At 40.0% G+C, this 23,562-nt stretch overlaps 2 protein-coding genes across 2 annotated transcripts; one reads left to right on the top strand and one right to left on the bottom strand.

The window, feature by feature from the left end:
- Window positions 1-3,794: 3,794 nt before the first annotated feature.
- On the bottom strand, window positions 3,795-4,766 carry LOC128123908 (olfactory receptor 52M1-like). Its single transcript, XM_052760184.1, has one exon. It carries the CDS (start codon window positions 4,764-4,766, stop codon window positions 3,795-3,797), a length of 972 nt encoding a protein of 323 aa, XP_052616144.1.
- Window positions 4,767-18,617: 13,851 nt separating this feature from the next.
- On the top strand, window positions 18,618-19,575 carry LOC128095351 (olfactory receptor 52M1). Its single transcript, XM_052714213.1, has one exon. It carries the CDS (start codon window positions 18,622-18,624, stop codon window positions 19,573-19,575), a length of 954 nt encoding a protein of 317 aa, XP_052570173.1. The 5' UTR covers window positions 18,618-18,621.
- Window positions 19,576-23,562: the final 3,987 nt, after the last annotated feature.

Below are 23,562 nucleotides of genomic sequence, written 5' to 3'. Positions count from 1 at the left end.
AATTTGATGTTAATTTTGTTATACTATATGTATATTTTTATTCTTGTTTAAGGTATCATGTGTATACAACTCATTTAAAGTTGTAATGTATCATTAAGAAATACAGATTAATAGTTAATTATCTATGATAATCAAACTTATAGCCATGCTAGTTTAGTTTTCTAGGTATACATAGATAGATTTCAGATAGATAGGTAATCTTCAAACACTTCAAAGACCTACAGAATCTGGCATTTAAAATGTATGAAAAACTTAGACTTTCTGGACAGCGAGCCATGTCTGCTTTTGGCAGGACCAATTTACTTCAGAGAGAAAGATGGGCATCGAAGACACTCCATATGGAGTTTATCTTCTTCTTGGCAAAAATAGCTATTTGGGCAAGAAACTTTTCTTGCCTGGACTGCTGATAAAATGTTGTATAAACTGGACATGCAGGACTCATAGGAAGGTGACCACTAAATTTGCCAAAACAAGGCAAAATGGTCCTTCAGGTTCCTGCTTTGCAGAAGAAACTACCAGACATTCTACAGGACACCAAGAGAAGCGACTGAGAGACTCTATACCTATGGGCTGAAGATGGATGCCCCAACAATGCAGAAGAACTTTAGGTGACTGTCCAGGCAGCCAGCTGTCTCTATCATTATAGATTTTTGGAAGTTGCTTACAATGCTCTTCCTGTTTACTTAGGTAATGCTGTATCCTTCTGAAGTCTTTGATGTAGCTGAAGACTAGATAGTTATAATTTTCTTTGGTTATGATAAAAGATAAATTAGATGTAAAACTTTAGACTCACAAATATAGGATAGATAGAATATTTTCTTTAATTTTGCCAAATACAGACTAAATATTGTAACTGTAATTTTTGATAACTGTTTGTTACATGTAATTTTACTATGTTAAAGTTAAAACCTTCCTTTTTAATTAAACAAAAAAATGGAAATGCTGTGGGATAATACTTTTGTACACTGGTTTAATAAAATACTGATTGGCCAGTAGCCAGGCAGGAAGTATAGATGGGATAAGCAGACAAGGAGAATTTTGGGAAGAGGAAGGCTGAGTCAGGAGACATCAGTCCACTGTCCAGGGAACAGCAGTAATGGCACACAGGTAAAGCCATGGAAAATATGGTGACATATAGATTAACAGAAATGGGCTGAGTTTAAGTGTAAGAGCTAGTCAGTAGTAATCCTGAGCTAATGGCTGAGCAGTTTTAATTAATATAAGCCTCTGTGTGTTTACTTGGGTCTGAGCAGCTGCAGACCAGGCGGGACACAGGAAAACTTCCAGCTACAATTTTCTAAAGCTATTCTGCCATAAAGTTCTTAGTATAAAGCTGTATTTTAAAAGTTCAGATTCTTCATATGTATAATTACAATATTTAAGTGGAACTGAGGCATTATAATAGTGGACTATGTCAAAGTTTCCTGGTAATTTCCCTCAGCGTCCATTCTACCTTTGGGTTTGAAAGTTACATTCTTTTATATTCTCCTATGCCTGGGCCAGCCTAATATTTAAAACAGATTTTCTAGCTCTGATAAGTCAAAAGCATCTTTTCTCTAACTTCAGGTAAAAGCCAGTAGATAAAACTAATTTTAGAACTAAAATTATATTCGTAAACTCCCTGTCTTTTCACAATAATTCGATTCAACTTTGGCCCTGCAATCAGGGACCTTGATAGGATGGGAGAACAATTGCCTTTTACCTAAGACAATGGAGAAAGAGTAACAATTGCTAACAAGACAATCTTCGTATTAGGCGTAGATGGGTGAAATGAAACTTGGCTGTAGTTAGGAATTTGCATTAAACATTGGAGACTTGTGCTATTTCAAGTTTCTTACTTATTTTATTTTATTGAATGATATGAGGCTTGTATCCTAGTTTTGACTTGACCATTGGCTTTCTTAGGTTATATTTTCTAAAATACTAAAGTGATATCTTTTTAACTTAATAGCACCCATTTTGGCCTTTTAAAAACTCATCATGACTCATAAACTTGAAGTTAAATTTGTTAAAATTTGAAAAAAATGGACATAATCATGATTCTGAAGCATTAGAATCAGGGGTAATTGCCTTTTAAAAGTGCATTACCAAAATTTTATGTAAGTGTTTTGAGCTAAAGTCTCCTTATGGGACTTTTGTGATCAGTTAGCAATATAGAAAAAAGGTTAAGTCATAGTAAGGGGTAGCAAGAAGAGTTCCCCAAAGAGACCTGGAGCATTTTCAAGGTTTATCCACCACAAGGTCTCTATCTATTCTCTTCACCTTTGACCCTCCTATTACCCACCCCCCTTCATGTCAATCCACTCTTAGTGCCTTTCCTTTATCCTGTTGTTATCTCAGTGAAGTTATTGTCCCCCAGTGTGTTATCTTGGAGCCTCTGATGTGGCATCTCACAATGTCCTTTGTTATCTCCTACTTTTCCCCCATTTAGCTCTGGGAGATGTGGTATTCCATGTTCATCTTGTCTATTTAAATGGAGGAACGAATTGGTTTAAAAACTTTAACTCCCATGAACAGTAAAATCCCATTCTCAGTCCCATTAGATTAAACTTTCTCATATTTATGTTGCCTCCATCTTTGATAGATAAATGTCATTTTAGTAGGGGCAACTCAAAAGAATTTGAAAAGTTTGCCAGTATAATGTCTGAAAGTTTTCAACAAAATTTACTAAATTGTCTTTAAGAAGGTTGTAGGATAGAATTCTACTTTTTAGAAGTTGTGCTTGATTACCCCTGCCATAGAGAAACAGGAAATCTGATACCACAGAAGTGAAGGATAAAATGATCTCAGTTCTCATGGTTTATATACTTATTGCACTCAATTGCACAAAATCAAATAGGTTTTAAAAAAAAGAGAGAATTACAGTACAGGAGTACCTGATCTTCCTTCTCCACATCAAGATATTGGATTCACACTGCATGCTCCAACAGAATAATCTTTAGGACTGCTTTTAGGCTCTTATCCCCATTGTTTAGGTAGCACCCAGAAATATCATGGGCTTCCTTACTTAAGAAGAGCCTCTTCTGATATCTTGATAGAGGGAGACATTATGGGGAAAGGGAGAGACCTGGTGCTAGGGAAATTCCCAGGAATCCACAAGAATGACCCCAGATTAGACTACTAGCAGTAGTAGTGAGGGTACCTGAACTGGCCTACCTTGGTAATCAGATTGGTGAATACCCTAACTGTCATCATAGAGCCTTCATCCAGTAACTGATGGAAGCAGATGCAGAGCTCCACAACCAAGCACCAGGCTGAGCTCCGGGAGTCCAGTCTAAGAGAGGGAAGAGGGATTATATGAGCAAGAAGGGTCAAATCATGATGGGGAAATTTACAGAGACAACTGAACCAAGCTCATAGGAACTCACGAACTTTAGACCAACAGCTGTGGAACCTGTATGGGACTGGACTAGACCCTCTGCATACAGGAGACAGTTGTGTAGCTCTGTCTGTTTGAAGGTACCTGATAGTGTGATCAGGATCTATCCCTGGTGCATGAGCTGGCTTTCTGGATCCCATGACCTATATTTGGACACCTTGCTCACCCTTGAGGCAGGAGGGAGGGGCTTGGTCTTGTCTCAACTGAATGTATCGGGTTTTGCTGTCTCCCCATGGGAGAATTTACCCTTTTGAAGGAAGGGATGAGGGATGAGTTGAGGGAAGAGGTTAGACGGGAGTTGGGGGGAGCAGGAGGACAGATGAGAGGGGGAATCTGTAGTTGATATGTAAAATGAATAAAATTTTTTTTAAATAAAATAAAAAAAGAAGAGCCTCTTCCAATTATCACTAAATATTTATGTGTCTCTGGGTTGAGTTCCTGACTTAATAATATGCAAAAGTCTCTCTCGGATCTGCTTGGTGCGCACAGCATAGACAACTGGATTGAGGATGGGTGGGATGAGGAGATAAAAGTTGGCCAAAAGAATATGGATATGGGGAGGCACTTGATGGCCAAAGCGATGGGTGAGAGATGAAACAGCAATAGGGATATAGAAGACAAGGATGGCACAGATGTGAGAACCACATGTCCCCAAAGTCTTCAACCTGGCATCAGAGGTGGACAATCCCAACACAGCTCTGAAAATCATCACATAAGATGCTGCTATTGCTAGTGAGTCTAGGATTAACACCAGGAAACCAATTCCCATTCCATATAAATTATTGACTCTTGTGTCACCACATGCCAAAGTGACCACAGCCATGTGCTCACAGTACGAGTGGGCAATGATTTGGGTTCGATAAAGGGGCAGCCTCAGGCGAATTAGGAGTGGAAGAGGTCCAATGTAGAATACTCCTCGGAGGAGAGCAGCCAGCCCCAAACGTGCCACCACGGCATGGGTAAGTACTGATGTATGGTGTAGTGGGTCACAGATGGCCACGTATCGGTCAAAAGCCATGGCAAGAAAGATGCCCGACTCAACAGTAGCAAAGCAGTGGACAAAGAACATCTGAGCCAAGCAGGCATCTAGACCAATGCTGCAGGCACCAAACCAGAAGATGGCTAATAGTTTGGGCATTGTAGAAGTTGACAGGACCAGGTCAATGACAGCCAGCATGCATAGGAAGAAATACATGGGCTGGTGCAGGCTGCGCTCTGTCTTAACCACTGCCAAGATGGTGATGTTCCCCACCACAGCCACCAGATACATGGAACCAAAGGGGATGGAGAGCCAGATGTGCAGGTATTCCAGTCCTGGGATGCCAGTGAGCCAGAATGAGCTGGGGACTGAGCAGGCATTATTAGAAATGAACATGCTTGGGAGCATGGGATATGCAGAGGAGCTCTTAACATCGAGTTTCTACTCCTGTGAGAGATAATGCCTCTGACAGCCCTAGAATAGATCCTCATTTCCATTCTTGGTAACTTGTGGCACCTACAACAAAGAAGAATTTTGAATGCCAGCTTGAAAGATCACTATGTTACTTAATTTATAATAATTATTGATGATGACACCCATTGCTAAACACAGAAGCAGGTATGTACAGGGTTTCTATCATTGACTTTTCAAAATGTAGTATAGAAATACCCAACATTATGCATCCTCTTGACCTAGGAAGTTTATTTTGGGGAACTTTCCCTAAAGACAAAAGAAATACAGAAATGGCTTCTAGGTAATAGTTAAATGTAAATAAAAAATAACATGTTTATTCAGTATCTCTATATGCTTTTCTTATCATTGATCAATAACATTGCTATCAATAATATATACTAATTAGTTGTTTTAAATTTTTATTAATGTAAATAAAGCATTGCTTAAATTTTAATTTACACATTTACTGAGCTAGAATTATATGTACTAATAACTATATGTATTTTCTAGTAGAATGCTTATATCATATAATAAGAGAGTGGATACCAATAGGCATGATAAACTATGATTTGATTTTACTAAAGTGTGTGGCATATAGAATTATATCCTTACATTGAGAAGTGTCTGGGAAGATTTGCATTGTGCTTTTTACCTGTTGATTTTTATGTAGGTGGAATTATGGGTACTTTTAATTTTCTTCCATATATATGAATATATACTCTTTATATGTATATACTTTCATATACTTTAAAAAATAAAGTTATAAATATCAAAGCCTGACAAAACACAAGGGAAAAGTATTATTAGGAAAATATGTTGGTGGGATAGCATTATAAAGATTTGACATAGTGGTTGGGGAGATGGTCACTTATACCGATACAATGACTTGAGTTTAAATCCCCACAATTCACATTAAAGCCAGGCATGGTAGCACACATTTGTAATTCCAGAGCTCCTGTGGTGAGATGGGAGGCAGGGACAGAAGCTCAGGGGTCAGCAGCCAGCTGCATATGGTAGGCAGACGGTACAGCAGAGACCCTGCCTCAAACCAGGTGGAAGATGAGGATGGATAATGGAGGTTGTCTTCTGATTGTCAGTGTGCACAATGAGATACATGCACCTGCATACATGCATGCTCATGAGCGTGCACACACACACAGACACAGACAGACAGTCAGACACACACACACACACACACACACACACACACACACACACACACACACACACACACACACAGATTTGACATGGACCTAATCTCTTAAAGAAAAATATCTCACATTTCAGGTTGCTGAATTTGAAGCTTAAACAGAATGAAGAACAGACACCATTTCTTGACAACGGTTCCTCTAGGGAAAACCACTGTTAGTAAGTTTTCCTGGCAAGTATTGAGCACCATTTGTGATTTGACTGAAGAGGTCCATTTTTTTTTCCTAGAATAAATTTCATTTAAGTTTTCTACCATCTGCTATTGGAGAGTAACAAGAATGGATTGAACTAAAGGGACTAGGAAGCCCCTTCTTTGCATCAGAATCCTTGGTCTCTTGAGCACCAAAGCCCCAGCCATTGCCTTTACAGGTCTGCTTTCTGCTTTTCAGATGCATCTGCTGAAAGCCCTTATTTACATGCTCATTGTTCAGAGTCTGAGAGCTCCTAACAACATTCCCCTGTCTCAGGCTTGCTCTCCTGACCCTTCTCATCAGATTCTTGCTAGAGAATTTTTACCACACCCATGTGTCCTTGGTGACTTTACACAACTGTTACAGCCAAGAAGTTTTTCATTGTTTTTGTTCCCATCTAGGGACATTTTCCCATCCTTCAAGGCCAATTTCAGGTCACCCTTTTCAAAGTCCTCTATGGTATCTTTAACCTATAACATAGTGTGTGTGTGTGTGTGTGTGTGTGTGTGTGTGTGTGTGTGTGTGTGTGTGTGCATGTGTTGTGGGGGACCCTTATAAACTCCCAAATTGTCTCAAACAAACATACATTTTAGTTTTTGTCTAAAATAGGACTAGCCATTACATTTCCATACCAAATAGTAGTAAGTCCCAATGTAGCCTCTGAGGCTGTTACATCAGACTCCAATACACAGTTTATTTTAAGGGTTCATTTGCTTACTCAATGGCTAGACATTGGCCAGATATGGAGTAGAAACATGCAAGTTTTGTGAATCTTAAACTAACTTGCAAGATATTTTTCTATTAAATATTTAACTTGGATATTTGAATATGCACATTTTACAAATAGGAAACATTTCCCTGTGCTTGTTACATCTCAGAGGATGCTACCAAAGTGCAGGAATAGGTTAGATGGACAGAGATTTAAGGCAGTCCTCAGGCAATGAAGGATTTTAAAGCTGGGAAAGGTTTGATGTGTATTCTGACTGTATAGTCTATCATCATTCTAAAGCAGAAAGGAGCTCATGTGCTCAGTTTCTGGGTGGGTCAAAATAGTGACCATTTGTCATGAAAGAGTCTGAGTCCAGGGATGGTTTTTAGTTTGCCTCCTTGATTTGTGTCTGAACTAGTTCAGCCAATGAAGTTGTGATTGAGCTTTAGGCTAGGACATGTTGAAAGAATGTTGAAAAAAAAAATGTGTGTTATATTTCCATCACATGTACACCTGTCATCCTAAACGTCAGTCTTAACCAGGTTGTGGTGACTAAATTACCTCACTTAATCTAGAGCATTGCATAACAATATTTTCTGCTTTTACAAGAGATCACATTTTTACCTGCACAGTGGTGACTAGCTTGCAAGCCCAGGGAGAGGTGGTCTGATGGTGTGAGGCTTCTGAGAGAAATGCTGTTGACATAAGTGTGGATTAGAAGCAAGACAGACCTACGTCTACATCCTAACTCTATTCTTTGCTGTTCTAAAACTTCAGCCAATTTGCATTTGTTTTTAATTGTGTTTCCTGGCCTGTGATTGGGGAGAACCTGAGCGTTTCTTCAGGTATTAGCCATCTCTCCCGGTGTTAGCATTCCTAGCTACTGAACAGTGCTGCATTCAATTTCCCCTTGGCTCCCTTCTCTTCCTTCATTCTCCCTTCCACAGAACACAGACAGTGCTATGTCTCCAGGACACTAGTGACTCTAGAGCCTTCTTTGCCAACTGAATGACTAATCTCTCTCTCTCTTTTTGCATAGTCTTCACTCTTTAGTTTTTAATGGATCGGATGTAAACATACCATGTGCTTTTTGCTTTCATGTAGTCAGAAACGTAAGAGTCTTAGTTTGAAATTTCACAGCTAGTTTCATTAGCATGAGTTTATATTGATTGAAGAGACATACTGATTGTGTTGGGATCAGCTCAGGGTAAAGAGCTCCTGGAGCCTAAGACAAGAGGCTCAGTTGGGCTGCAGGACTCCAGACTTTCTCTGCTATTCCTAAATATTAGGCCACCATGTCTTCTATTTTGTGGTTTCTCTTTTTCTTTGACTCAAGCAAGGAAGTATCAACTAACTGCTACTTTTGACTAAACCCAAAAAGAAGAGAACAGTTTCTGGCTCTGGGACACTGCTTCCAATGACTTTGCTCCTCATGATCCTGAAATGTGCTTACCCATGGGGAGTGCCCACAGAGCTGTAGGCTCTGTTCCTTACAGTGGTTAGCTCTTGCCTGGTGCTTGAGAAAATGGAGTTGGCAGCCAGGGGAAGGCCAGGCCCCTGATCACTTTCTTGCCTTTCCTTTATCTGGGTTCTGCAAATAGCCAGTTATTTCCCCAAGGCTGCACGGAGAAACTTGCATGATTCCCTCTGGATTTTAATTCCCTCTTAGGAGCAGTCTTCACTCCCTGTCCACTCGAGCTCCAAGGACTAGAACAGAGACTTGTTCTAACCCTCTAGTGAGCTCTTAGCTGGTGCTGGCTTTGACTGCCTTCCCTTGGGCCTGAGGTACTCACAGACTCTAAGGGTCTTACCTCATGATCTCTCGCAAGAGAAGGGTGGGGGAAAACTACTAGATAGTCATGTAGCTATTGTAGGCTCTTGTCACCACGTCTACTAAACACACACACACACACACACACACACACACACACACACACACTCAAAAGCCTTACTTAAGATCTGACCTATACCAAGAAGAAAACACCAAAATTAAATGTTGTTCTTTTTTTTTTTTTTTTTTAAAAAAAAAACAATTCATTTCTGTTTCACCCAAATACATACGAGTTGGAAATAGTTGTGTGTGGTTACTACATTTAACCTTCCCAGCATAGTGAGAAGGCTAATTTCAGTTTTTCCCACATATGCAAGTGGCACAGGCATATTTCTCAGCAGTATATTTCTGTACAAGCCTAAACTAGATTCCTGGAAGGGAAACTGATGATTGTGGATAGGGTGAGGAATCCTGTTTTGGTTTCTCCCTAAGGAATTACTCTAGCCTATGTGCAATGGTGTCAAGAAAACTCATCTGAAAAATGTCCCTGGAGCAAAACACACATTTTACAGATAAGAAAAAGGGTTTCATTTGCTTTTATTTTTATGTAATGTAAACACTTCTATATTTGAAAGAAATTTGTGGCCAATATATTTATTTTGAGGCATTGTTTTGCTTTTATTTTTATGGAGTTTAAACACTTGAATATTTGAAAAGAATTTGTAGCCAATATACTTATTTTGAAAATTACTTTTCCCTTTTCTCCAGATTTTTAGTACTTATGACAGTGGGAAGTATTTGTGACTTAAGAAAATACTGAAAAGATCGTTCTCTATGGGATGTGGACCTACATACAAGGAGAGAGTCTTACAATCTCTTTCCAGTTTTAATGCTGGAGACTGAACCCAGGACCCTGTGCCTGTCATGCATGCTCTATCACTAAGCTACACTCCAGTCCTGTAAGGATATGGATGGATACAGATGGAAGAGGTTCTGTAGGTGGAGTTTTCCTGTGTCTCATCAGTTGTTCTCAAATAACCACGAGAGACTTATTATTAATTAGAAATGTTCAGCCAATAGCCCAGGCTTATTACTAACCAGCTTTTATAACTTAAATCAACCCATTTCTGTTAATCTATGTGCTGCACTGAGGCTCATAGCTTTTACCTCTCTTGCATATCTTCCTTCCTTTCTGTCTGTCTGGCGACTCCTCTGACTTTGCCTTTCTTCTTTCTTGCATTCTCTCTGCCCTGAAAATCCTGCCTAGCTATTAGCAATCAGCTTTTTTTTTTTTTTTTGGTTTTTCGAGACAGGGTTTCTCTGTGTAGCTTTGCGCCTTTCCTGGAACTCACTTGGTAGTCCAGGCTGGCCTCGAACTCACAGAGATCCGCCTGGCTCTGCCTCCCGAGTGCTGGGATTAAAGGCGTGCGCCACCACCGCCCGGCTAGCAATCAGCTTTTTATTAACAATGAGCAACACATTTTCACAGTGTACAGAAGGATTATTCCACAGCATTTTCCCCTTTTTATCTAAATAAAAAGGAGGGTTTTAATTTTAACATAGTAAAATTATATAAAACAACAACAGTTATCAAGTAAGAATTACAGTTACAATATCCAGTCCATTTGTCTTGGCAAATTTAGAGAAAATATTCTATTTATTTATCTTATCTTTATGAATTTAAAGTTTTATACCTAATTTATCTTTTTTTAATCACAACTAAGGAAAACTTTAAGTCTAATTATTTAGTCTTAAATTCCATCAAAAATCACAGAAGTTTGAAGTGTTACTAATGACAGGGACATCTGGCTATCTGGACAGTCACCCAAAGTTCTTTTATAACACTTGAGCATCCATCTTTGGCCTACAGGCCTAGTATATCTGAAAGATTTTTTTGAGAAGCAGGGAATTTTGAAGACTGTCCTACCTTGTCTTGCCAAAGTTTGGCAGTCACATTTATATGTGTGTATATGTCCTGCCGGTCCAGTTTGCACAGTATACAGTCAGCAATTGAGGCAAGGTCAGTTTCTTTGCCCAAGTGGCTAGCTTTTGCCACAAAGAAAGCAAACTCCATACAGAATTTCTTCAATGTCCATTATCTTCTCTGAAGTAAATTCATGCTGCCAGAAGCAGACCTATCTCACGGTCATAAAAAAACCTTATGTTATTAAAAAAATTTTAAATGTCATATTCTGTAGGTCTTTGAAGTGTTTGAAGACCATCTGTCAAAATATATCTGTGTATGACCTTGAAAACATATCTAACATGATTATAAGTTGACTATTATAGATGACTATTAATCTATATTTAATTATACATTACATTTATAAATGAGCTGCATAAACACAATACCCCAAAAAGAGTAGAATCATACATACAGTATAACAAAATTAACTTTAAATTTGTATCAATAAACCAAAATCCACACCAATGTAAAATACTTTGAGATTTATGGTTATGTTTTGGTTCAAAGTAGATTCAATAATTCACCTTTTTTTCCTTTCATCCCTATATCATATCCCCATTTTTTTCATTATTAAGGGATCTTTGAATTTAACTCTTTTGTTTAGCTTTTTTTTTTTTTTTTTACTATGACCAGTAACAACTTGTAACTACTCCCTGCCCCCTTAAATAACAACAAATATCCATAACCAATCTTTTGTGGGCATTGTTTTCTTTAGATTGCTTTTTGTGGTTTAGAGGTGCTGGCATCTTTGAGGGACCCTGAGAAAACTTAGAATAATGGTTAAGTCTTGGCTGAAGTAGTTTGTGAGGCTGGATCATCTCAGCCAGCAGCCTTGAAGCTGTTCTGGATGCTGAATCACCTGGGCCATCTTTTTTCATTGATATCTGGCCTCCTTGTTCTGAAAATATATAAACTCTTAAAGGTAAAATACATTTTTGTATTAATATAAGTATAGACTTTGATTGCACACAAATCAGCCAAAGATTTTTTTTTTTATGTTTGAGCAGGTAAAATATACATTACATGTCTTATAGTTATTTTAGACTGTTTCTTTATGTCTGTAGTCAGGAATGTGTCTTCCTCTATCAAATCTGATCCATTTCAACCTGGAATGGATCCATAACTTCTCATTTCCTGTGGAAATAAAAGCATAACCTTTTCCCCAAAGTAACACATCTTTTGACTTCAATTTTGAAGTCAAGACATTTTTAAAAATATATAGGTTGGTTTAATTCAGCAGTTTCCATAATCCAATATGTCTTAGCAGCTGTCATTCCATCAGCAATCAGAAAATTCAAAGACAACACAGTAACATACAGGATCCAGACAACCTGTATATTTTCCATCTTTGCGTGGCTTTTCCTTTATATTACTGTATTCTTTCTTTAAAGACTTTATTATTTTTAAGCTATTTTTTGACTGTCTATACCATTTATCTTTTCTCTCCCAAGTCTATGTACATTTTTAAACACACTGTAACCGGTTTAGAGTTTTTTTCTGTCTGGATTTGTCTTTACTGTATATCTATAATCTTTTCTGTCTGCATGAACAAAACTTAAACCCACCATGGGCTTAGCTCATGGTGCATTGGCGGCTCAAACATGCAGGCAGCTGCCAGGAGACTTGTCTCCACTGTGGCTGGCATGAGAGACACGAGACTAGGAAGCCATGTTTGGCTTTGTTTTTGTGTGTTTAGAACCTTTTTTTTTTTTTTTTAAGCTTTCTCAGGTCTTATGTGGATATATGTGACCCCACATTGGATGCCATGTATAGGCATAGTTTTTCTGTGTCTTGGCAGTCACTCCCAAATAACCACAAGAGACTTATTATTAATTATAAATGCTCAGCCAATAGCTCAGGTTTGTTACTTACTAGCTCTTACAACTTAAATTAACCCATTTCTATTAATCCATGTGCTGCACCCAGGCTTGTGGCTTTTACTTCTTCTGCATGTCTTGCTTCCTCTCTGTCTGTCTGGTAACTCCTCTGACTCTGCTTTTCTTCTTCCCTGCATTCTCTCTGCTCCAAAAATCCTGCCTGGCTATAGGCCAATAAGCTTTTTATTAACAATGAGAGCAACGCATTATCACAATGTACAGAAGGATTAGTCCAGAGCAAGGTTCCAAAGATCAGAGGTGGTTTATAGGTGAAATGAAGAATACATGGGGATCTCAGGATCTATGAGAATGTTGAGGAACTCATAAAAGTAGTGAAATTCAGGAGGAAATATCAAGGATAGAATAGGGATAAAGAAAAATTAAGACTTCAAGATGTCAAGGACCTACATCCATTAAGTACTAGAAGTGGTGATGTGATAGATGTCACTATGCCATACTTACCTAATCACCTGGCAGGGCATTTCCCTCATGGAAATGAACATGGGATGTTTGTATGATTCCCGAACCTAAATATTGGGTCTTCTGCCTAAGATAGGAGGATTCTAGAAAAATTCTTTACCTATTCATTATCAGAATCCCATTCATGGATGATAAAATGAACCATTAGTCTTTGGAGATGTATATGAATCACTAAAGTTATATAGGTTCCTACATATTTTCAATTTAGCATATGCACTAGCAAGCTTAAAATTCTGTTTTCCTCCAGAATTACACACAACCAGCGGACAGTTTCAGAGAATGCGACACTAAGCCCATTGATGAGGTTATGAACTTGAAACCAGAATTTCAAATTATAAGCAGAACTGTCTTGATTTTTGGTATTTCTGTGTTGGCTTGCCCAACACACTTTCACTAGTGGTTTAGAAGTTGAGTTCTGTGACAAAGTTGATTGGATGAAACCCAATCTGAGGGCTAAGTAGAATCATTACACAGTGATGAGTTAAGATATTTAGTGGCATCAAACTTGCTTTTTTAAAAAAATGTGTACATACATCTAATGATTACACTTTAGTATCTCTTTTTTTCTCATTTTAAAATGTCTTTGGACATTTTATGCAATGTATTTTGACTATATTCACCCTTTCCCTCATTCCTCCCAGATCCTTCCTGCCTTCCCTGGCCATTTAACTTTGTGTCCTATTTAAAAAACATTCAAGCACAGTTTGTGGTGCCCATATATTCTTGGATATGTGGCCTTCACTGGAGGCCTTAGCCTACCAGGAGCTGTTTTTTAAGAACGCAGACTCTCCCTCTTAGCAGTTGTCAACTGCCAATAGCTCCTTTGCTAGCGGTGGGATTTTGTGTCCACCTTCCTTTTCTATACTGTTATTTTATCTGGCTCTGGCTTGCACAGGTTGGTCACTACTGTGAATTCATAGGTTCAACTATCCTGCTGTGTCCAGAAAACCCTTGTTAGAGCACCCAGTCTGTCCCTGGTATCATCTTGTTTTCAGGTTGGGTGCTCTCTCCTGCACAGGGTTAGATTGATGATGCTTGCTTCTGATTCCAAGGCTGAATGTAGGCATCTTTTGAATACATATAAGTTTAAGATTATTTTGTGGGTTAAGGTAAGGCCTTTACTATTGTTCTTCACATCTAATGTGCACTTTTATTTATTAATTGGAAAAACGAAAAGGTTGAGAGTTGGTACATGCCAATTAAAGGATGAGACATTACTATAGTCTTAAAAAATGCCTTGAATATAATGCAAAATATTCAGGTATAAAAGGCTTACCTGATAAACTAAGTTTACCAAGGGCAGAGTTCTTCTGTCTGAGGTGGAAATACTGAACCAAGATTCAAAAGCAACATATGGAATGAAGCAGAACCCACCTTCTTCTGGGGTTGTGTAGCTGTAAGATGTCATGAAAGAGAGAGGAGGAGACCAAGTCCTTCCTGTAATGACTCTCCTGCATTGCCCTCTTTCCTAACTTACTGGATCCTGATCTGAAGAAGGAAGCTGATGTCTGCTGGGCTCATGAGAGCTAATGTCTCCTAAGGATGCTGAAAGAATAGTACTGATGGGGATGGTGCTGTTTAAGTATGCTTGTTTCACTAACTCTTTTATAGAGAAGAACCTAAGTTACAAAACGACACAAGCAGCAAAGATTCCAATTTTCTACCTGAAGAAACAGAATTGGAGCAGCTTGAATTCAAACCTTTGGAGCTTTGGAGACTTCTTTGCCCCATGCTCTAGAACACCCATAACCCACAAGCATCCCATTAGGATACCCTGAGAGAGACTGCCTCCTCAACTTGGCTATACTCTTTTGTGAGGAATGGCACGTTTTGTAATGTTAATGCATATAAGTGTGTATGGAGCGGAATATCTCCTTTATGAACACCTGGGAACCTTCCTGTAAGATGTAAATCAGAGATAGAAAAAAGTCTCTAAAGTCTATTTTTTGTGATAATGTCCTTTGTGTTAAGTCAGGAATCACCCTGCCCCCAAATATTGTAGAGAGAAATGTTAGGAATTTATAGTTTTCATGAATATGGACCTCCAATCCCTTCTGAGTCCAAGAAGACTCATGTAGGAAGACTTTCTGATTTCTGCATATTGTCCTTAGAATACCTGCCAGCTCCAAGGGGCCAGGACAGGGGAACAGAGCAGGACTTAGATCTAAGAAATTATGACTCAGAAGGTCCCCCCTTTCCCTCTCTCATTCTGGACCAGCCATGGCATGCTGGGGTGAGCTGTACGCATGAGCAGATTCTCTGTCTATCCTCCTGGGACAGTCCTTCTGCACTGGACCCTGAGCCACTCCACCACTCTTGGAATCCCCAAGACTACTGAGCAGAGTGTTTATAAGTATCTGAAGCACTTATGGAGTTCTGGGCTCTTCTGACACCATCAGAGCATCTGATGAAGAGGAACCAAGAAAAGGATCAGTGACACCAGGAAGACTTGCAGCTGAGGAGGATGAGGAGACCTGGAATTCCCGGGCATTCAACTCTAGATCATGCCTCTATTTAAGTTTCCAAGGTAAGAACCAAAGGGAAGGAATATTTTTGGAACTGGACTAAAAGGGTAGGGGCCTCATGGAATTGCATATAAAGTGCTTGGAAAAACTTTTACTACACCAATGCAAACGTAAGACTTAACACTTCAAAACATCTCCAGCGTTTTAAACAGACACAGCACTTCATTCTCATTCAACAGAGCCAGGCTAGGGAAGAGTTTATAGTAGAGAATGAGACAGACAGAACCCTTGGCTTTCTGGCACCTGCACTGTATTCAGAGAAACATGCATGCATATCAGCAGGTCAGAGAATCTGCATCACAGAAGAGACCTAATTAAGGGTTAAAGCAGGCTTTCCTAAGATCATAATTAGGCTACAGCAAGGGGATTGCAAAAGGATTTTCCAGGTGAAGAAGATCGGACTGTCTCAGTGTCAGAAAATAGCATGGGTGATTCTCAGGCATAGAAGATCATGAACAGTTGACAAGCAAATATTTATCCCTATTGGAAGGTAGTAGGCAGGGTGAGGAGCAGCGAGATCTGCAGTTGGTTATGGGGATGTATCTGGATAGGGGTCTCAGGCGGGAGATTGTCTTAATGTGAATACTGAACTCTTACATCTCTGTGAGGCACTCTTCTCTCCTGCATGTTTTAAGGTACATGGCTTGCTTCTGACTAGGGGCATAAGGAAATATTTAGTGTTATATCAACCCGAGAGAAAAAGTTGATTCTGTCTACTTTCATTTAGCAGCTTTAAGTGTAGCTCTCCAGTCCTGAGTACCATTTTCAGTGTCACAAAGTGTTTGGAGATGGCTTGGAGAGATGAAATGGAGGTGGAATATGCAGAAAAATAGCTCTACATGTGGTCAGGTTTAGGGAAGAGGAAGAAATATTTCATAGTGCAACTTATCTGCTCAAATCTAAAAGGGAGTCTCCTCCCCAGGGCAGCAGTGCAGGGACTTGCATGGCACTGGGAGGGAAGATAGGATCTGAAATTACTCTCTCATGAATGTAATAGTAGCAACAACTGTGCAGGAGAATTGTGGGCACAAAGGCACTCATCTGACAGTCCTGCCCATTTTTCCATTCAAAGACTTTACTGGAGCAGAGCAAAGCAAAGCTATTATGTTCCACATTAAAGACTTGCTTAGTGTAACCTGCATAAGCTATGAAAGTAATTTGCTTAGAAGCAAGAGGTGAAATAGACAAGGGTCCATTAATTATAAAGCTCAAAGTCCTGGACAAGTTTATCTAGACTTTGCCCTCACATTGTAGCTGTTTTTCCTTTTGATTCAGTTCTGTGACTGGCCCCTCTCAGATTTTATGTCCCACTAGGAAAACAATCTGCTTGTCAAGAGATAATAGTAGGTAAAGATTGTTCACCATAGGATCTGATCTAATACCCACAAGAGAACATATGGCATGCTCATGGAGACAACTGAAGGGACCATCTGCGGAGGTGCAGGCAGGGTTGATGGGATTAAGAAGTGTCTGGATGAACAGTGAGCATGGTTACTTAGCCCAGGTGTAGTTAGCAGAAGACAGGAGAGGCCACTTTTCAAGGGCTGGGGCTTTTGGTAGAAGAAAAAGACATCCTGAACATGCTTGGTGGGAAGGGAATTTGAGAACACGTCTCTGGTTTCTATTATCACCCCTCTATCTCTGGCTGGTTTCTCATGATGGCAGGACCCAGCTAGAAACAGGGGAATCTGGATGATCCCAGAAACAGTCATCTTCTAGATGCACCATGCTGGGATCTGGTGGGGCAAATAGAGGATAGCCAGTCCATAGGGTCAAGGAGCTGAGACAGACTCACCTCAGGTGGCACTGCCCCACTCTGTTCAGTGAATTCAGAGACCAGTTGTGATGCACCCTTCCTTCCGGCCCAATGGTAGACTTATCACTTATTTTATACTCATTGCTAACACTAGGTCTATTTAGCTATCTCTGTGGAGCTTGGGGGTGAGTCCACTGTATGCAGAGAAGTACTAAGCTACAACAAGCTTACAGGGCAGCAGCTGTCCTCATGCCAGCGCTGCTCCCTGGGATAGAGAGCTCTAAGTTCTTTGAGGGTTGATGAGCATATTTCGCCCACTGCTATTAAATGAATGAAAGAGCGGAGGCTTATTACCACTTTATTGAACATGACTGCAATAGTCATAACAACTTCTCTAGGCTATAGCTTTTAAAAACTGTTGGGAAGTGATACTAGTTGAATTTCAACATGAAAAGGTAAATAGTTAATAATTGTTCCCAGATTAGTTTACCAGAGTCTAGAATTCTGACCTTGTGTCTCAGCTCTAGTGAGTTTCTTTTAGGAATGGTTCTTGTGAAGAATCACTGTTTCTAGCTGGGCCCTGCCATCCTGAGGAACCAGCCAGAGATAGAGAGGTAATAATAGAAATCAGAGACTTGTTCTCAAATTCCCTTCCCACCAAGCATGTTCAGGATGTCTTTTTCTTCTACCAAAAGCCCCAGCCCTTGAAAAGTGGCCTCTCCTGTCTACTGCTAACTACACCTGGGCTAAGTAACCATGCTCACTATTCATCCGGATACTTCTTAATTCCACCAACCCTGCCTGCACCTCCGCAGATGGTCCCTTCAGTTGTCTCCATGAGCATGCTATGTGTTCTCTTGTGGGTATTAGATCAGATCCTATGGTGAACAATCTTCATCCAGTATTGTCTCTTGACAAGCAGGTTGCTTCCTTAGAGGGACATTAGAAGATCATTCTAATATGATCCCCAAAGCTACTTTATAGTACACCCAGAGAAATAAATCATCAAATAAGTTGACTCCTGCCTCAGGACAATTCATTTATTGATGTAAAATATCACTCATTGAGAATTATACTATAAAAAATCATCCATTCATTCAAACACATATTTTTGATTATGTTTGTATCCATTTACATGGATAGTTTAGTGTAACATGAAATTCAAATCATATGAAATGTCACAGTTTCTTCTAAAAGTTGTGTTTCACTGTATATTCAATGATGTTTATTATATGTCCCAAGAATGCTGTCTTTTTTTTTTTAATTTCCAGGGGAAAATGTCTTGCTGCATTTGGGGACACAAATGAGATTTACTTATAAATAGCGATGCCCACTTTTCATAATGCCTGCTCAGTCCCCAGCTCGTTCTGGCTCACCGGCATCCCAGGGCTGGAGTCCCTGCACATCTGGCTCTCCATCCCCTTTGGCTCCATGTACCTGGTGGCTGTGGTGGGGAACATCACTATCCTAGCGGTGGTAAGGGTAGAGCACAGCCTGCATCAGCCCATGTACTTCTTTCTGTGCATGCTGGCTGTCATTGACCTGGTTCTGTCTACTTCCACTATGCCCAAACTTCTGGCAATCTTCTGGTTTGGTGCTGGCAACATTGGCCTGGATGCCTGCTTATGTCAAATGTTTCTTATCCATTGCTTTGCTACCGTTGAGTCAGGCATCTTCCTTGCCATGGCTTTTGACCGTTATGTAGCCATCTGCAACCCACTGCGGCACAGCATGGTGCTCACCCAGGCAGTGGTGTGTCGTTTGGGGCTGGCTGCCCTCCTCCGAGGAGTCCTTTACATTGGACCCCTACCGCTTATGATCCGCCTGCGACTGCCTCTTTATAAAACCCGAGTCATCCCTCACTCCTACTGTGAACACATGGCTGTGGTTGCCTTGACCTGTGGTGACAGCAGAGTCAACAACGTCTATGGGTTGAGCATTGGCTTTCTGGTATTGATCCTGGATTCAGTGGCCATTGCTGCCTCCTATGTAATGATTTTCAGAGCCGTGATGGGGCTGGCCACTCCCGAGGCTAGGCTTAAAACCCTAGGGACGTGCGGCTCTCACATCTGTGCCATTCTGATTTTCTACGTTCCCATTGCCGTTTCTTCCCTCATCCACCGGTTCGGTCACCATGTGCCTCCTCCAATCCACACGCTGCTGGCCAACTTCTATCTCCTCATTCCCCCCATCCTTAATCCCATTGTCTATGCTGTTCGTACCAAGCAGATCCGAGAAAGGCTTCTTCAGATCCTAAAGACAGGAACCAAGATCAGGTGACTGCCGCTTGGTCTTCTCTCTCAAGTAAGTTCCTGGAGACGAACACATTCAAATATGGACGGCTACTTTCCAAATGGGAGACCCAGACTGAGCTGTTGGGCTAGTATTTATAGTCCCAAACGAACAACGAGAAGAATGCATAATTCTGAAATGTCTGAGGGTGGAAGATATTTATCTTTTTATGACTGGAGGGTGCTTGAATTGCGAAGGAGGTAAATCAACAATGATAATGACATCAGCAGCAAATAAATAGCACTTTAAAAATCTCACACTTTCCACACAATTCTTTTTAAGATTTATTTATTTATTGTGTACACGATGTTCTGCCTGCATGTATGCCTGCAGGCCAGAAGAGGGCACCAGATCTCATTACAGATACTTGTGAGCTACCATGCGGTTGCTGGGAACTGAACTCAGGACTTTTGAAAGAGCAACCAGTGCTCCTAACCTCTGAGCTGTCTCTCCAGCCCTCCTCACAATTCTTATAAATACTCTCAGATCTTATGAGGCATTATTGCTCACATTTTATGTATAAGGAAATAGGAAAAAATGCTTTATAATCCATGTACCAAATGACTTAAGCATTCTAGCTCAGTATTTTGGTTGAAATTTATAAGACATTTTAGGTCATCACTAACCCTTTGTATTCAGTTTGTTTTCTAGACATACTTTCATAAGTACATTTGAAAATCTTACTCATTTCAAAGTACCGTAGCCACAAAAAAGATTTCCCTAGTTAACTGTTGGCAACTGAAATGCTGCTAAAACAGATTTTAATAATAGATAGAACACGGCATTTTAGAAGACTGATCTGTATACACAACTGGGTACAGATCCCACTTACGGAAGTGAACATGGGTTGGAAAAGCTGTTGGTTTTATAAGAAAATGACTGTATTTGCCAATTGCTCTTGTAGTTTTTGCTCTGGGCACATGAGGCTTCAAGGAAGAGAAACTGTCCCTTCCCACCCAAATCCTGCCCGCCCCCATCTCCACCCTGATCCACCTGTAGGATTTCTGCACAAGAGGGATCAGTTTAAAATAAAGCTGCAATTTATAGACACATTGGTTCTAAAAATAGTTGTGTTGGCTAGTGTTTTTGTCAAGTTGACACAAGCTGGAGTCATTTAAGAAGAGGGAAACTTACCTGAGAAAATGTCCCACCAGATTGGTCTGTGTGCAAGCCCAGGCTTAATGACTGATGTGGAAGGACCAGCCCATTGTGAGTGGTTGCCAGCCCTGGGAAGGTGGTCCAGAGTTCAATAAGAAAGCAGGTCAGTAAATGGCATCCCTTCATGACCCCTGTATAGGCTTCTTCTGCCTCTAGGTTCCTGCCCTGAAAATACATTTAAAAAGCTTCTAAGTCAATCAAAAATCTCCAGTGGAGTGTCACTAACTATGTCAACAACAGTCCAGTGTAGGTTCTATTCCCAGGAGTAGAAAAGTGGATCGATCACATGTTTCTTTTGTATACACTTTCTGTTTTGTTTTGTTCTGGTATGTTCTTTTTGTTTGCTTTGACATTTTTGCTTTTTGCATTATGATTATGATTTTGAGAGAGAGAGAGAGAGAGAGAGAGAGAGAGAGAGAGAGAGAGAGAGAGAGAGGAGTGTTGTGGAATAATCTTTTTGTATACTGGGATGATGTGTCTTTGCCAAGGTGCTGAACAGCCTTTTTTTGCTGAATGGTCAATAGCTAGGCAGGAAGAGGTTAGGTGGGACTTCCAGGCAGAGAGAGAGAGGAAGAGGATATGAACCAAGGCACAGGAGAGACACAGAGGACACGGAAAGGAAACAGGAGGTGCAAGATGGAAGAGAGGTAAAAAGCCATGAGGCAAAATGTAGATTAATATAAATGGGTTTATTTAAGTTATGAACTAGTGGAACAAGCCTAAGCTAAAGGCTGAGCTTTTATAATTAATAATAAGTCTCCATGTTGTTTTCTGTGAGCTGGCTGCCCCAAGGAAAGTCTGACTACATACGGTGCCCAACATCCAGCCACATGTATCCTCATAATGCCTGAGAAAGCTTTAAAAAAAGGTTCAGAACATGGAGTCAAACATGGCTTTCTGATGACCATGGGTACGCTCAGCAATGTACAGAGACATGGCTACCAGCCACTGCCTGTGGGCTGGAGCCAGCTGCTAGCACCATATGCCAGTACCAGGCGCTAAGCTGAACCACCCAGTGGCTGACATAGCTGTTTAAGATTTATCTTACGTGTGTATGCATGGTGCTCAGGGGTGGGGGGAGGTGTGTATGTGCATTCATGTGTGTGCATGTGTGTGTGTGTGTGTGTGTGTGTGTGTGTGAGAGAGAGAGAGAGAGAGAGAGAGAGAGAGAGAGAGAGAGAGAGAGAGAGAGAGGTTTCAAGCTAACTATTCAGTACCACAATTAATTAAAAACTAAACCCACCTAAAAGATACTCAGCCTTTAAGAACTTAACGCTGAATTCTATCTCTGACTGACTCTTCTCTTTTTGTTTATTTGTATGTTATTTTGTTTTTTGAGATAGGCTTTCTTTGTGTAACAGCTCTGGCTATTTTCAAACTTGTTTTGTAGACGAGGCTGGGATTAAAGGCGTGCACCACCACTGCCAGGCTGACACTCCATCTTAAAGAAAAATACTAAAGACTAGGGGTGGGAATTATGTTCTGTGGTTAGGCAACATATTAATCTGTGCAAACAAATAGTTTTCTCATCGTCCACATAGGATGTTTTATTCATACTGGTGCCAGGACTCCCTCCTCTCTGTGGTCCTCCCTCTCAGGAGGGGGATGGAACCTTCCCATCTGAAAATATATGAGTGGAAAACAGATACCCCTGGTCCACCAAAAAGGGAAATTACTAAAGTAAAAACAACCCTGACAGACTGGATTCTTATCCAATAGAGACTCAACACCAAAATCAGCTGCAAGAGAGATAAGAGCATGCAAGGCCAACTGATCTCCTCACCACATAACTCCCACACTGCAGTTTCCTAGGACTGAGGAGGAAGGTGTTTCAACAACCGTTTTAGCTTCTGTATTTTGTTTTGCTCCTGAAGCTTCAATTTACTTTATTACAATTTTAGTAGTATTTTTATTTCACTGAATTAATATATTATATGTACATTAGTCTAATTTTGTGCACATTTTCTTTCATTATTGGGCATTTTTTCTTACCATTGCTTTGTTTTTCCCCTGGTGGCCTCTCTTTCCTTTGCACCGTAATCTTAGTTAAATTTGGTTTTGTCACCTTATTCCTATTATAAAAGAGTTATTTTACTTCCATTTTTATTGCCTTCTTACATTTATCTAAGTTTACTTTTGAAGTTATTAGGAAATTTGGGGATTTTTTTTTCATTTTTATTTTTATTGTTGCTTGTCCCTTTCTCTTTCTTCTCTTAAAAGTAGGCTGCCCATGAGATCCTCAGATAAAACTTGGAAGTACTGAAGCCAATAAATGTGTCAACAACAAAGCAAAACCTGCAAAACCATGAAAAAGAAAGACATCGTGATTCCTCTAAAGGATCATAACTTCTCAGTTACTGATCTCAAAGCTACGGAAGAAGAAAGTGTCCAATGAAGATTTTAAGCCAATGAGAGCTAGGAAGGAACCCATCATGTCCACAGCAGCAAACTAGCAAATTCACAGTTCCAAAAGGGAATTAAAAACAAACAATAATCTAACAAAGCAGAAAAACAATGAAAATTACAGGAATCAGCAAATACCTCTCAATAATAACCTTAAATATAAATGACCTCAACTCCCTAATGAAAAGGGATAGACTAGCTGATTGGATTAAAACTACTCTTCTACTATCTATTGTCTTCAAGAAACACCTCACTGGCCAAGGCATCCACAGGATAAAGTCCAAATTTCAAGTAAACTGAAGCTGAAAACAAACTGGTATAGCTGTTTTTGTATCTCCTAAAGTAGACCACTCAAACCAAAATGATAAGAGTTAAAAGGCCACTATATATTAATAAAGAGAAAATCCATTAAGG

The sequence above is a fragment of the Peromyscus californicus genome, unplaced genomic scaffold (assembly GCF_007827085.1).
Source record: "Peromyscus californicus insignis strain IS unplaced genomic scaffold, ASM782708v3 Scaffold_4__1_contigs__length_199733344, whole genome shotgun sequence".
In the NCBI taxonomy this organism is placed as follows: domain Eukaryota; kingdom Metazoa; phylum Chordata; class Mammalia; order Rodentia; family Cricetidae; genus Peromyscus; species Peromyscus californicus.
Note: the sequence above shows the minus strand (reverse complement) of the source record. Positions and strands in the feature narration are given on the sequence as shown.

Excerpts from the sequence above, each read along its gene's own strand:
- LOC128123908 (XM_052760184.1), bottom strand. The coding sequence starts at position 4,766 with ATGCTCCCAAGCATGTTCATTTCTAATAATGCCTGCTCAGTCCCCAGC.
- LOC128095351 (XM_052714213.1), top strand. The coding sequence starts at position 18,622 with ATGCCCACTTTTCATAATGCCTGCTCAGTCCCCAGCTCGTTCTGGCTC.